Source organism: Aotus nancymaae, unplaced genomic scaffold (genome assembly GCF_030222135.1).
Source record: "Aotus nancymaae isolate 86718 unplaced genomic scaffold, 86718_ANA_hifiasm-v0.15.2.pri h1tg000059l, whole genome shotgun sequence".
In the NCBI taxonomy this organism is placed as follows: domain Eukaryota; kingdom Metazoa; phylum Chordata; class Mammalia; order Primates; family Aotidae; genus Aotus; species Aotus nancymaae.
In genome coordinates, this window is record NW_026988473.1 from 53,118,752 (window position 1) to 53,132,889 (window position 14,138).

Sequence of the window (14,138 nt, forward strand, 5' to 3'; positions counted from 1 at the left end):
TTTATGTGTTGAAAATAAACAACAGGAGAATTTGGACAAGGGACAGGATCACAGACTACGACATTTTCCTTTACCCTAATCCTAATTTTCCATTGCTGCTCAGAGTGAATTAGGATCATTTTGCTAACATAATTTTTAAAATCAGTCTTCATAAATGTTGTCAAACAGTTTAGAGTATAAAAAAGTTTACAGTACATTGCTAATTGGTTTAAAGCAAATCATTTTGTTTGCTTCCCAAACCTACATAAAAGGAAGGATGCACTGTAATAAGTGCTAAAGACATCACTAAGGACTCTAAATCATTAGGTGGTCCAGTCAAGGCTTGGTCATGTAGCATACTCAGGATGATTTCTCCCCTAAGGTGCTCCTAAAAGATTCAAAGGGAAAATATCAGAAATGTTTTTTAATTGTCAGAGCTATTGAGCAAAAGGAGAATGCAGTTTTTTTTTTTCACGTGGAAGCTATTAAGAGACAAAAATCAATCGTTCAATTTTGGACTCTGATTAATAAAATATGTACATTACTTGGAGTTTTTAAATAATTGATCAATATGTGTTCCTTTTCTTGTTGCTGTCCTATAAACAGGAATAAACATTGATGGGAGAAGAGAACAAAACCTATGTGAATGAATTTGTCTTCTTGGGCCTTTCACAGGATCCAGAGACACAAGTTCTGCTTTTCTTCATTTTCCTGATTATCTACTTGCTCACTGTGCTGGGAAACCTGCTGATCATTGTACTCATTCACATCAACTCCAGACTCCACACACCTATGTATTTTTTCCTTAGAAACTTGTCCTTTGCTGATCTCTGTTTTTCTACTACCACTGTCCCCCAGGTGCTAATCCACTTCCTGGTGAAAAAGAAAAGCATTTCCTTTGCTGGATGCTCAACACAGATTGTTGTCTTACTTCTGGTTGGATGTACAGAGTGTGCACTATTGGCAGTGATGTCCTATGACCGGTACGTGGCTGTCTGCAAGCCCCTGCACTACTCCACCATTATGACACATTGGGTATGTGTCCAGCTGGCTATAGGGTCCTGGGCCAGTGGAGCATTTGTGTCCCTGGTGGACACCACATTCACATTGCGTCTACCCTACCGAGGAAGTAATATCATTAACCATTTTTTCTGTGAACCTCCTGCCCTCCTGAAGCTGGCTTCAGCAGACACTTACAGCACAGAAATGGCCATCTTTGCAATGGGCGTGGTAATCCTCCTGGCTCCTGTCTCCCTCATCCTTGTCTCATATTGGAATATTATCTCCACCGTGATCCAGATACGGTCCAGGGAGGGAAGGCTGAAGGTCTTCTCTACCTGTGGTTCCCATCTCATTGTTGTTGTTCTCTTCTATGGCTCAGCAATATTTGCCTACATGAGGCCAAACTCCAAGATAATGAATGAAAGGGATAAAATGATCTCTGTGTTCTACTCAGCAGTGACACCCATGCTGAACCCCATCATTTATAGTTTAAGGAATAAGGATGTCAAAGGGGCTCTCAGGAGAGTAACTGCAAAATAATTATGATGACCATTTTAGGGATTTGGAGAGAAGTGATTTTCTTGTTAATTTTTTCCATTTCACTTTTTTTTTCTCTTTTCCTATATCTTTCTCAAAAAGGCAATTCAACAAATTGCCTATTCAGAGCAAGGTACCTTAGTAGACACAGGAAATAAATTAAAAGGAAGAAAAGAAAATGCAAGGGAAGGAAAAAATAAAGGAGGGGAAAGAATGAGGAAGGAAGGAAGGAAGGAAGAAAGGAAGGAAGGAAGGAAGGAAGGAAGGAAGGAAGGACGGACAGACGGACAGTCACTTCTCTCCTGGCCCATACAAGCTAATAAGGAAATTTTAAAAAGTAGGAATATAACTATACATCAATACCAAAGTACTAATAAATAATAAATATAACTATCACAAATATGAGAACATACTTCTGCCAACATCTTTTGAACACATATTACATATCCTAGGTACATTTATGAAGCTAGGGATATACATATAAAAAACAAAGTTTTATGGTGTCATATTTCTAACATGGCCTTGGATTCTAAATTTAACAATTTATGAAATTGAAAAGAGAGCACATTTGAGGGGAAACAAATAGTAGAATTTTTCCAAGAGTACGTGTAAAGTTAGAAATATAGTGAGTTAAAGGCTGAAAAGTAAGACAAAAGGTGCAAATTGAGAAGTGCCTTGAGTTCAATACTAAAGAATTCCCAGCATGTAATTCTGAGAAAACAGAAGATTAGAGGATTTGTGGGATGGTGATGAAAACTGAAGATAAATGTAAGAAAAGGAAGTCTGGGGCACTTTTTATGCCTTAGAAACTACAGGAAAGGCATTTGAGCTTCATAATGTAGGCTGTAGTTTTGCATAACATGACCCACAGTGATGCCTATATAGCTTGTTAAAAATGTTTCTCAGTACAGGGTAGGGTGAGGCAGTTTATCCCAAGAATTTCCATTTATAATAGGTTCCAGGTGATTCTTAACACATGAAAACATTTATGCTGTTTTTTAGGTAATAAGATAACTTTTAATATAAACGATGGATGCAATTATTTGCTTAAGTTCGAATCTTCCATAGATTGTAAGCTCCATGGCAAAGAATGTGACCATTTTGCTGATCTCTATATTACCACTGTAATAAAATGTGGAGCCATTGTTGCTGCTCAAGAAATAGACTTGAATCAATGAATAGAGCTGGAGTTTGGGAAAGAGATATGGACTAGAGAAATAAATTTGGATGTTAAATAAATGAAATGCAATCTAATACTCTTAAAGATGTATGACAAATTTTAACCAGAAAATGAAATGTATAGGTGGTTTCATTAAAATGCAGGTACCTGGTCCTACAGCAGACCGTAAGAGTGATGAAGATGGACACGCTTTCTCTCTCTCACATATATATATGAACCTCATAGCTCACTATTTTTCTAATTTTACACCTACTCATATATATGTATGTGTGTATACACACATATATAATTATGCATATATGTATACACATGTGTGTGTTTATAGACATATATATGAGGGAGGTGTGTGTATATATATTATATATAGCTTCATAATATATATGTATAATTATTGAAAGATCTCGATTTAAACCTGTAATGCAATTCTGGATGAGACTTGACATTGCAGAAAGATAATGGGAAAGAAGTACTTGAGAGACTGAGTTGGGAGGACTGCTTGAGTCCAGAAGTCCAAGAGTCCAGGAGTTGGAGGCTGTAGTAAGTAATATTTGTACTACTGCATTGCAGCCTGGGTGACAGAGCAAAACCCCACCTCAAAAAAAAAATAAAATAAAGAATCCAGGACAGAACCCTGGAGTTACCAACATTTCTGGGGAAGTGAAGAGTAGCTAATCAAGCCTGGAGCAGCAAGAATCAGAAATTCAGGAGGAAAAACCAAATAAAAGCATGTCAGGAGTGACAAGAGACCTTGGAATACTATGCAACCGTAAAAAAACAATGCATTCATGTCCTTTGTAGGGACATGGATGAATCTGGAAACCATCATTCTCAGCAAACCGACACAAGAACAGAAAATCAACCACCACATGTTCTCACTCATAGGCGGGTGCTGAACAATGAGAACACATGGACACAGGGAGGGGAGCATTACACACTGGGGTCTGTTGAGGGGGTTAGGGGAGGGACAGCAGGTGGTGGGGAGGTTCGGGAGGGATAACATGGGGAGAAATGCCAGATGTGGGGGATTGGGGATGGAGGCAGCAAACCACATTGCCATGTAAGTACCAATGCAACAACCCTGAATGATCTGCGCATGTACCCCAGAACCTAAAGTACGATTAAAAAATAAATAAATAAAAACTCAGATAATTAGAAAAAAAAAAGAAAAGAGAGCTTTTGGAAAGGATTTCTAAATGTCTGAGGAGTTTTACGTATTGATAAAAGCCTACTAAATTTGTCAGTTATGTCATTACTGATCTTGGTAAACATTATTGCAACAGAATGATGGAGTCACATAGTACAGACTTTTAGCAAAGATACAGAATGCATTCCAGAGAAGGCAACCCTTTAAGTTGAGAACTGAATGGTTCTGTCCTGGATTCTTTCTCACTATCTCACTATCCTTTTTTTGTTTTTCGTTTTTTTTTTGAGATGGGGTCTTACCCTGTCACCCAGGCTGGAATGGAGAGGCAGACATATTGCTCACTACAGCTTCAAACTTCTAGGCTCAAGCAACTGTGCTCAAGAACTGACTAACAACGAGTTAACCAGGTAGAGGTATATTGTAGGGGTAAGAGGCAGTGAATCAATTATTTTCCAGGATATTTTATTGTTCAACCTTTCTATTTTTCACCTTGTCAAAATCCACTTTTTAATATGCCATGATGTTTTTGATTTCATACATTGAACGTATAGGTTATTTACCAAAAGATTAACATCCTGAAATAAAAAATAATAAGTATTTTTATTTAGGATCATGGCATAGTCCTGTATTTCTTCAGCAAAGAGATACACACACACACACACACACACTCATGCTCATATAATTTTCACATTGTTATTATAGATATTATGCTACAGGTATTCCTAGATTTTATGGAGAAAAAACGATGACAAACACAAAGCATAGTTCATGCTCTCAAGGAGATTTCATTTTGGAGGGTAAAGTCAGAGAGTAATCAAATAAACTAAAATATAAAAAAAGAAAGTTTACTATAATGATAAGTGCAATGAAGACAATAAAACGAAGTGTGCCATAATGCCTTTTGGTTTGGGTGCATGCTACTTGCATTGGTAACTTCTTTGAGAAGTTAACATTTAAGATAAGAACTAAATACTGTGAAGTACTAAAACAAGCTTTAACAGAGATCACAGGCTAGGAGAATAGCTACTAATTGGCCCTAAAGCAGGCACAATTTTGGACTGTATGATGGACAGCAAAGAGGTCAATAGGTTAAGATTAGAGTGAGTGTCAGGGAGCACAGTTTCGGACTTGGGCTGAAAAGCTGGCAGAAACTAGATGATGGGCATCTGTATGGAAAAAATGGCTTGACCTGATTTATATTTATGAAGATCAGTCAATGTACTAGGGGGTAAAAAAAGATTATCTTGGGGTGAGAGTGGAAAAAGAAAGACCTATTAGGAATGTATCATGGAGCAACAGTAAACAAGTTACAGTGACTTGGACTGAGACATTTGTAGGGGAAACCAAGAGAAGTACACATATGTGGAATCTATTGTATGCATGAAGCCCATAGGATTCACTTGTTAATGTGGTAAGGCAAAGAGAGAAAACAGTGTTTATATTTAAGCTTTCAGTTGATCACATGTGTGGATGGTGATGCTATTGATTTAGGTGGAACAAAATGAGGGAAGAACAAATCAGTAGAGTGATGAATCAAAATTATACTTTAAATTTAAAATTTCTATTAGTAGGAAGTGGTCAGTTAGATATATGAGTCTGTGCATTATGCAAGTAGTGTGGTCTTTGGGACTCAAAAGTATATGGACAGAATTTAAATCTATATAAGTGGATGAAATTACTCAGGAAGCTATTCTTGATTGAGAAGACAGGGAATTCCATATTAGTATCATCTGAATGTGGAAACATTCAGAAAAAAAAAGATAAGGCAAAAAAAGGGACTACAGAGGCAAGTCAGGGATGTGTGGTGTCTGGAAGCCAAAAGAAGAAAAATTTCCCAACAGAAGGATGTGGTCAATTATATCAATGTTGCTGAAAGGTTGATAGAGGAGAATATGGAGGTGAACATTTTATTTAGCACATTAATGATAATTTTGACAAAAAAAAAAAAAAAAACGGATCCATAGAAAGAGACCAGAGCTTGATTCAAAGTGGGTTAAGATGTAAACAGAAGATCAGCAAAAGAGAAAATGGGCATAGATACTCCCTTTGTATTTTTTTTTCCTGGCAAGAGAAGCTGAAAATAATGCTACAGTAACTGAGGGAGATTGGAGTCATGGAAAGGCTTCTCATTTTTTAATTTATTTTTATTTTATTCTCACTATGTTGCCCAGGCTGGAGTGCAGTGGTGTGATCTCAGCTCACTGCAGCCTCCGCCTCCTGGTTCAAGCAGTTATAATGAGGGAAGACAGAAAGTGTACATGCAGGCACAGGTGTGCGGAATATTTGAAGAGGGGCTTTGTAGCCAACTGCTTCTGTTCTCATGAAGTGTGAGGCAAGGCATCAGCTGAGAATGATGGTGTGAAATGGTCATTTTAAAACTGCTTTAGACTAGGTTCGGGAAGTATAGTAGTACACCATGTTCAGGAAGGCAAGGCTGAGTATTGTAAAAATGCTCAAATTATCCAATTAATTTATCAGTTAAATATATTCACAATCAAATTACAAATGAGCTATTAAGATGTGAATGACAGAATAAAATGTATTCCGAAAGAGTAAACAGGAGAAAGAAGCTATAACTGAATAGTTAGCCAAAATATACCTTATTAGAACATGTCTGATGAAAGCAATAGAATAAATTAATAGAAAACCAAAGGATTGGCTAATGCCCTTTTCGACCTTAGCCCACCTGCACCCAGGTGAACAAACAGCCATGTTGCTCACACAAAGCCTGTTTGGAAGGTATCTTCATTCAAAGCTCAAGTTTTTCAACATCAGGTGCCAGAAACCCGGGACGGGGGAACTCCTACGGGAGACCAAATCACCGTCCCTGTTCTTATGTTCCCTCCATGAAGAGATCTACCTGCCGACCTGGGGTCATCAGACCAGCCCACAGACGCACACCACTGGCTATTTTGTAAGCAGTCTCTCTTTTTTGCTTTCCCATCCTTTTGTCTTTTCCTTTCCACTTCATCCCCCTTTCAGTTTTGTCCTTTTTCCACCGCAAAAACAAGGAAAATCAGGTAAACTGGGTTCTTCTGTGAGGTTCATGACCAGAAAATCCTACGTAGGTCACAGATCCGGGGACCCAGTTTCCCCAGGTGTTATACTATGGTGGAGACGTTCACCCTAGTCACTCGCCCACCAGGCTTGTGGCCGATATTGGTGGCAGGTCAACATAGAGGACGCTCTCTTTGACCACTCACCAATGAGGAGGTTCAACCCAGGCTCAGCTCGGGACGCCTTTTGAGCGGCTGGGTTGCGTGCCCATTTTCCTTGTCTCTGCTGCCTTTCCAGAACCATGGGCTATCATCCATCTTCTATCCCTCCCACCTCTCCACTGGCCTGTGTTCTAAAAAACCTCAAGCCTCTTCACTGTCTTGTAACCTAAAACCCAAACGTCTCATCTTCTGTAACACTGCATGGCCACAATACAAGTTAAACAATGGCTCCAATGGCCAAAAAATGGCACTTTCAACCTCTCTGTTTTACAAAATTTAAACAATTTTTGTTGCAACATGGGCAAATGGTCTGAAATTCCCTATGTCCAGGCATTTTTTTACACACCAATCCCTCCCTAATCTTGACTCCCAGCTTACAGTTTAGTCCTGCGGCTACCTCCTCTGCCCCTCCCCAACAATTCCCCCTTCCAGAGGTGGCTGGAGCCAAAGGCATAGTTAGGGTGCACATTCCTTTTCCTTCATCCAGCCTTTCCAAATTGGCCACCAGTTAGGCTCCTTTTCATCAAATCCTCCAATACTCAACCCAGTCCTGTAACCTCACCTGGAGTGACTTAAATGTCATCCTTACTTCTACTCTCACCCTTAAAAAACACTTAATATGCATTTTATCACCCAATCAACCCCAACATTACAAAAAGGTACAAAAATTAAAATCTGGCCCTCAAACCCCACAACAGGAATTAAGCAACCTCACCTTCAAGGTGTTCAATAATAGGGAAAAATCTGCTCAGAGGCAGCTCATCTCAGAACTACAGATGCTTGCCTCTTCCGTAAGACAAACCCCAGCCTCTCCACCAGCTCACAAAGATTTCAAAGCACCCAGACTGCAGCCAGCCACCCCTCCTGGACCTTGCTTCACGTGTCAGAAAACTGGCCACTGGGCCAAGAAATGCCCACAGCCCGGGATTTCTCCTAAGCCCTGCCCCGTCTGTGCGGAGGCCCCCACAGAAAGTCGACTGTCTTACTTACGTTGCTGCTCCCAGAGCTCCTGAAGCTCCAATCCTCAGCTTGGCGGCTAAACACTAACGTTGCCCGAGCATCTTGGGAGCCCCCTGGACCACCATGGATGCCAAACTTCGGGTAACTTATGGTGGAGGGTAAGTCCATCCCCTTCTTAATCAACACGGGGGCCTCCCACTCCACGCTGCCTTCTTTTCAAGGACCTGTCTCCTTGGCCTCCGTAACTATTGTGGGAATTAATGGCAAGGCCTCCAGGCCTCTCAAAACTCCCGAGGTCTGGTGTCAATTAGGCCAGCATTCCTTTCTACATTCTTTCCTAATCATCCTCACTTGTTCAGTTCCCCTGTTAGGCCAAGATATCCGAGCAAAATTGTCTGCCTTCTTAACTATTCCTGGGCTACATTCACACCTTATTGCTGCCCTCCTCCCCAAACCCGTACCTCCCTCAATATCTCCCCTTATGTTCCCCAACCTTAACCCTAGGGTGTAAAACACCACCTTCCCAGCCGTTGCTACAAGTCACTCCCCGCTCATCATCCCCTTAAAACCTAACCACCCTTACCCTGCCCAGCCCCAGCACCAAATCCCACAACAGGCTTTAAATGTAAAACCTGTTATCACCCTGTATTGCAACATGGACTTTTAATTCACCCTCCTGCTTCTTCAGCATCTATACTCAAACGGGTATCGTGCATCCCCTTCCAAAGCCCAAATTTCTTCCCCATCTGTTATAATCTTTCGCCAGCATACACACGCCCTTCCTGCCAACTGTATCCAATTAATTTCCTAAACCCCAACCCCATCCACCAAACAACAGCTTCTCTCTTTCCTGGGTGTGGTTGCTATTTTCACCTGTGGATACCAGGTTTTGCTATTCTAACTAAGTCATTGTATAAACTCACTAAATAAAACTTATCTAACCCTATTAATCCTAAATCCTTTCCTCACTCCTCGTTTCACTCCTTAAAAAACAGCTCTAAAAACTGCTCCCTCACTAGCTCTCCCCAACCTGTCTCAACACGTTTTCATGATATACTGCTAAAATCCAGGGCTGTGCAGTCGGAATTCTCACACAGGAGCCAGGCCTATGGCCTGCAGCCTTTTTATCCAAACAATTTAACCTAACAGTCCTGGGCTGGCCCTCATGACAACGCGCAGCAAGCAGCAGCTGCCGCCCTAATACTCTTAAAATCCCTCAGAATCACAGGCTATGCACCATTTACCCTCTAGCTCTCACAACCTCCAAAGTTTTCTCTTTACACTTCACACACTTTCAGCCCCTCACCTCCTCCACCTTTATGCAGTCGCCCTTACTACTTAAACCACACCTCAAAAAGTCCATTTCTATTATTTTCTGTCTAACTGTGCTCAAATTCACTGTACTCATTTACTTCTATATGCCCTGCTTTTGTTTAAGTTGCTGGTTTACACTTTTCCTCCAGGTAATTACAGCTAATAATTCACTCTTAATCTGGCTCCCATCCTCTGCTCAAACCCAATCTTGTTAAAAGTGAGTGGTTACTTATAAATACCACGAGCTTCCTCACACACCATAAAAACAAAAGCTCTCCCTCCACACAGTTAACCTTCTCTAATACTCCTTCTCCTTCTCTTATTTAAACCCTGTGTTTTTCCAATTAATCTCTCAATTCCTATAAAATCGTATACAAGCAATAACCAATCAGTCAATATGACAAATTCTCCTTCTAACAACCCCACAATATCACCCCTTTCCCCAAAATCTCCCAGCAGTTTAAAGCCTTTCCTATTTTTAGGTTTCCACCCTGCCCCCAATCCTGCTGAAAGAAGCCTTGAGAAACTTCGCCCTCACCCACTAAAACCTGTTATCACCCCCTCTTCTCTAATTCTTTCTCTCTATATATAAAAAGATACGTATGTCAGGTCTCCATATGCAAGTCTGGAGCCTGAAAGTCTGAAGTCCTGCTTGCCTGGGCTGAAGTCTCCCACCCTCTGCCTGAGTTAGCCATTGTCCCTAATGGCCCAGCAGAGCTTCCCACAAGCCCCTCACCCAACCCTGCCATTGTAACTGAACTAGTATACTCCTTGCCCCTGCCCCCACCACAGTAACTGAACTTACTCTGTAACACCCTCATCCCCCACAAAACTACCCAAACCTATAAAACCAACTCCTATCCCACTGCCCTTTGCTAATGCTGTTTTCAGCCTTAGCCCACCTGCACCCAGGTGAAAAAACAGCCATGTTGCTCACAAAAAAAAAAAAAAAAAAAACTGAACGATTGTTTTAAAATATTATTGGAAAAACGGTAGCTTTGATGAAAGTTAAAATATCATTTTCACATGAAAAGATAAATCAAACATTTATTTTTAAAGTTAAATTATAGAATGACAAAATATGTAAAGTATATAAATTGTTACCTAAACTGGACTGTGTAACAGACATCAAAGATGTCAATGAGAATAGAAAATTATATCCTAACAGTAAAAATCACTGGAAAAAAACATGAAATAAAATATATCTTTCACTATGAAAATATTTTAAATATTTCTCTGTCTAAAAATATCTACTGTGAAGATACTAGAAGCCAAATAACAAATTGAAAAGAAGTTATTACCGCAAATATAACAAAGTCTCCATGTTCCTAACCTGTAAAGAACTTCAACAAACTGATAAGAAAAATGTGAACAAGTTACTTAAGCAAACTAAAATAAACAAATATTATACCTTATCAATTAGTGAAGACTATTTATATGTAAAATTTAACATGAAAAAAGACGTAGTGGGTTAAGGACACTTATATGTTGCTGTTAAGAATGCAAAATATTTAACATTTTTAAAAAACCAACTTGTCTTTACCTATCAAGGGTACTAAATAGATTTTTAACCTTTGTTTCAGTAATTTCACTCATAGGAATTTTCTATAGAAAAAACAGTCCTACATCCAAGAGATTGACATTACTGATTTCAAACACACACATACGACAATGTTAAAGGTAAAACCACGATAGCTAATAATGTTACAAAACACCCATATGATGTAATGTTATAGTATCACTCAACAGTATTTTCACAGCCATTTATTCTATAGGTGTTAAACTTATTAAGTACTTATTATATGACACATGCTGATTACAAATATAAAGATGCCTTATATTTATATTTACTAACTTGTTTAATCCTCACAACACTACAAAGTAAGTCTTATTGTTAATGTCAATTTACACTTTGCAGTCTTGCAAACTTGCAGACTTGGGCACAAACAAGTTAAGTAATATGCTCAAAGTTACAGAATGAGTAAGTGGGGTGTATTGAATTCTAACCCTGGACGCTGACAATAGATCCTAGACTCTTTGCAGTGCTGTATACTGCCATTATATACTATAGGAAAAAATAACCATATGCTAGTAGGTTTTGAAAATCTGTTTTACACACACATATCAAATCAGTAAAATGCATGCCTGTATTAAAATGGAAGGAAATTCATATAAATATGTGTAGGAACTATCTCTACTCAGCCTTGCCTTCCAAACATGATATACCACTATACTTTCTGAACCTAGTGTCAGTTACTGTTTTAAATTACTACAGAATTGACTTAAAAAGTGTTAGCGATCTTCAGACAGCAATATCCTCCAAAACAGTGTCATTTAATTAGCCATATTATTTTAAATTGTTTTTAAGGTTCAAAATGCAACTCACAGTTTTTGTTGACACCTTTTGTTTTCGGTATTCGTAGACTTACAAACTAATAGTAGTGCAGCATAATTAAGCTGGTGAGAAAATGCATTATGTTGTCCTCTCCTTCTTGAGCACAAACACACAGACACACTGACTCATATATCCACACCCACCACACATGTGAACACTGCAATTGTTGGAATGTTACAAGATAACCTTGGATAATGGAAAAATCACTATTTTGCTTGTTTTTTTATTAGCAAGAAATAAGCAGTTATTTATCATAAACTTTGCTTATAGACTGCCTTCACCTTCTATTTTCTTCATTTCATTAATAATTGAATTTTAGGAACTATAAAATATCTCCATGTCAAAAACCAACAAACAAAAACAAACAAGCAAAGACACTTGTTGGAGTGTTTCATGTGGCTGATGTTTAGAAAAAGAAAAAAAGAGTGAGTACAATGCAAATACAAGCAAACTACTACCAGCTAGGGCATTTGACAAAAAGTCTACATAATCTTTTAAGAAGATCAGTTGGTCTAAGTTTGTGCAAATCTCAAGACATCTCCCCCTTTGATGTTTGGGTTTTGCTTAGGCCACCCACTTGAAACTTTCCTTTCTCTGGTTCTTTCTCTGATCCAATATAAACTTCCAAGGTTAGAGGTCATGTCCCAAGGTGGGACCCATTTAACTAAGTACCTTCCTGGAAAAATCGAGTAAATTTTATATAGAGTGAAGAGTAATTTTAGATAATATAAATCATGCCCTATAAATTATTTCATGGAGAGAAGATTGAAAGAGCATTTGACAAATCCAGTTACATTCCTTCACTTTTCTATTAAATGCTATACTCTGAACTGTATTAATTTACCATTAGTATTTGATTCATAACATGAATTTTCTGACTTTGAGGAGAAAGAATTTTGGAAGGTAGCCAGGAGATCTCCCTAGAGCATGGAGTGTGCCAGCAGCATATATTTTCCCAGGACCCTCCTCAAGGCCCCCATGACTTCCTTATTTCTCAGGCTGTAGATGAGGGGATTCAAGGCTGGAGTGACAATTGTGTAGAAAACAGATATGATGTTGTCTTCTTTGGGACTGTGGAAGGAACTAGGCAAGACATACATGAATGTGGCAGCTCCATAGAACATCCCAACCACAGTCAAGTGGGAAGAGCAGGTGACAAGGGCTTTCTTCCTCCCCTCATTTGATGGCATATGGAGAACAGTGTATAAGATTAGTGTGTAGGAGGCCAGTATAGCAGCAAGAGAGGGAATCAGGAAAGTCACACCCATCACATATACCATGAGCTCATATCTGGAGGTATCAGCACAGGCCAACTTCAACAAGGGTGGGATCTCACAGAGCAGATGCCTGATCTTCTGCGCCCTGCAGAAGGGATAGTGCATGGTATACACGGTATATACTAGGGCACTCAGGGATGCCAGGATCCAGGATGTGGCCACCATGAGCCAACAGACTCTTGGGCTCATGAGGGTCATGTATTTCAGAGGATGACAAATGGCCACATACCTGTCATAGGCCATGAAGGCCAGTAGGAGGTCCTCAGCGCCACCCATTGTCAGTGCCAGGAACATCTGAAGGGCACAGCCTCCAAAGGAGATGGTGTTTTCTCTGCGCAGAAAGTCTGCAAGGGCCTTGGGAGTGACAACAGATGTGAACAGGAGGTCCATGAGAGAGAGCTGCCCAAGCAGGAGGTACATGGGCATGTGGAGCCGGGCTTCCATGGTGATGGCCAGGAGCAGCAGGCCATTGTTGGTCAGGGCCAACAAGTAAAGGACGGTAATTGTAGCACAGACCACTTCAGGAGACCCACTGTCATTCAGAATTCCCACCAAGATGAAGGCACTTCCCAAGGTGGAGTTCCAGAGCTCCATGCTGTGGCTTCTTTCATTACCTAGAACAAGATGGATACTCGATGAATTTTTGCTAAGATGAACTCTAGTTTTGTAACATTAGGGGCTCCGTAGGACATGAATCCACTGAGATAATACCCTTTCCACTGATAATTGGCTTTTCCTCTTGATTTCTGAATGTCTGACTTTTTTCATAGTATTTTAATAAAAGATCTATCTAAATGGAGAACAGACATCACAGTAATAACTAAACATTAAGAGATACATAAAATCTTATTTAAGACCTTGAACCTGAACATGTATCTTTCCAGAAAAATTAAATTATCTTTCTCTTAAGATTAAAGAAATATTCTGCCACATACACCCTAGATTATCCTTGGACCTGTTCAGTTAGTTTTCTTCATAGACCTGTTTTGATATGAAATTCCAAACAGATACTGAGATAGATTTCAATAAAGCACTTCCCCTTCTTCTCTATAGAGCTAAGAGCCACATTTGTTTGCAGTACTCAAGGCAGTAGATGAAAGCCTCATTAGTAGACTAAAACTTGTCCACCTCA

The 14,138-nt window shown here is 39.5% G+C and overlaps 2 protein-coding genes across 2 annotated transcripts; one reads left to right on the top strand and one right to left on the bottom strand.

Annotated features, from left to right (window-relative positions):
- The first annotated feature begins 597 nt into the window (after positions 1–597).
- On the top strand, positions 598–1,521 carry LOC105720106 (olfactory receptor 2D3-like). The gene has a single exon (XM_012456407.2). It carries the CDS (start codon positions 598–600, stop codon positions 1,519–1,521), a length of 924 nt encoding a protein of 307 aa, XP_012311830.2.
- Positions 1,522–12,649: 11,128 nt separating this feature from the next.
- LOC105720107 (olfactory receptor 2AG1) lies at positions 12,650–13,600 on the bottom strand. Its single transcript, XM_012456408.2, has one exon. The coding sequence runs from the start codon at positions 13,598–13,600 to the stop codon at positions 12,650–12,652; it is 951 nt and encodes a 316-aa protein (XP_012311831.1).
- Positions 13,601–14,138: the final 538 nt, after the last annotated feature.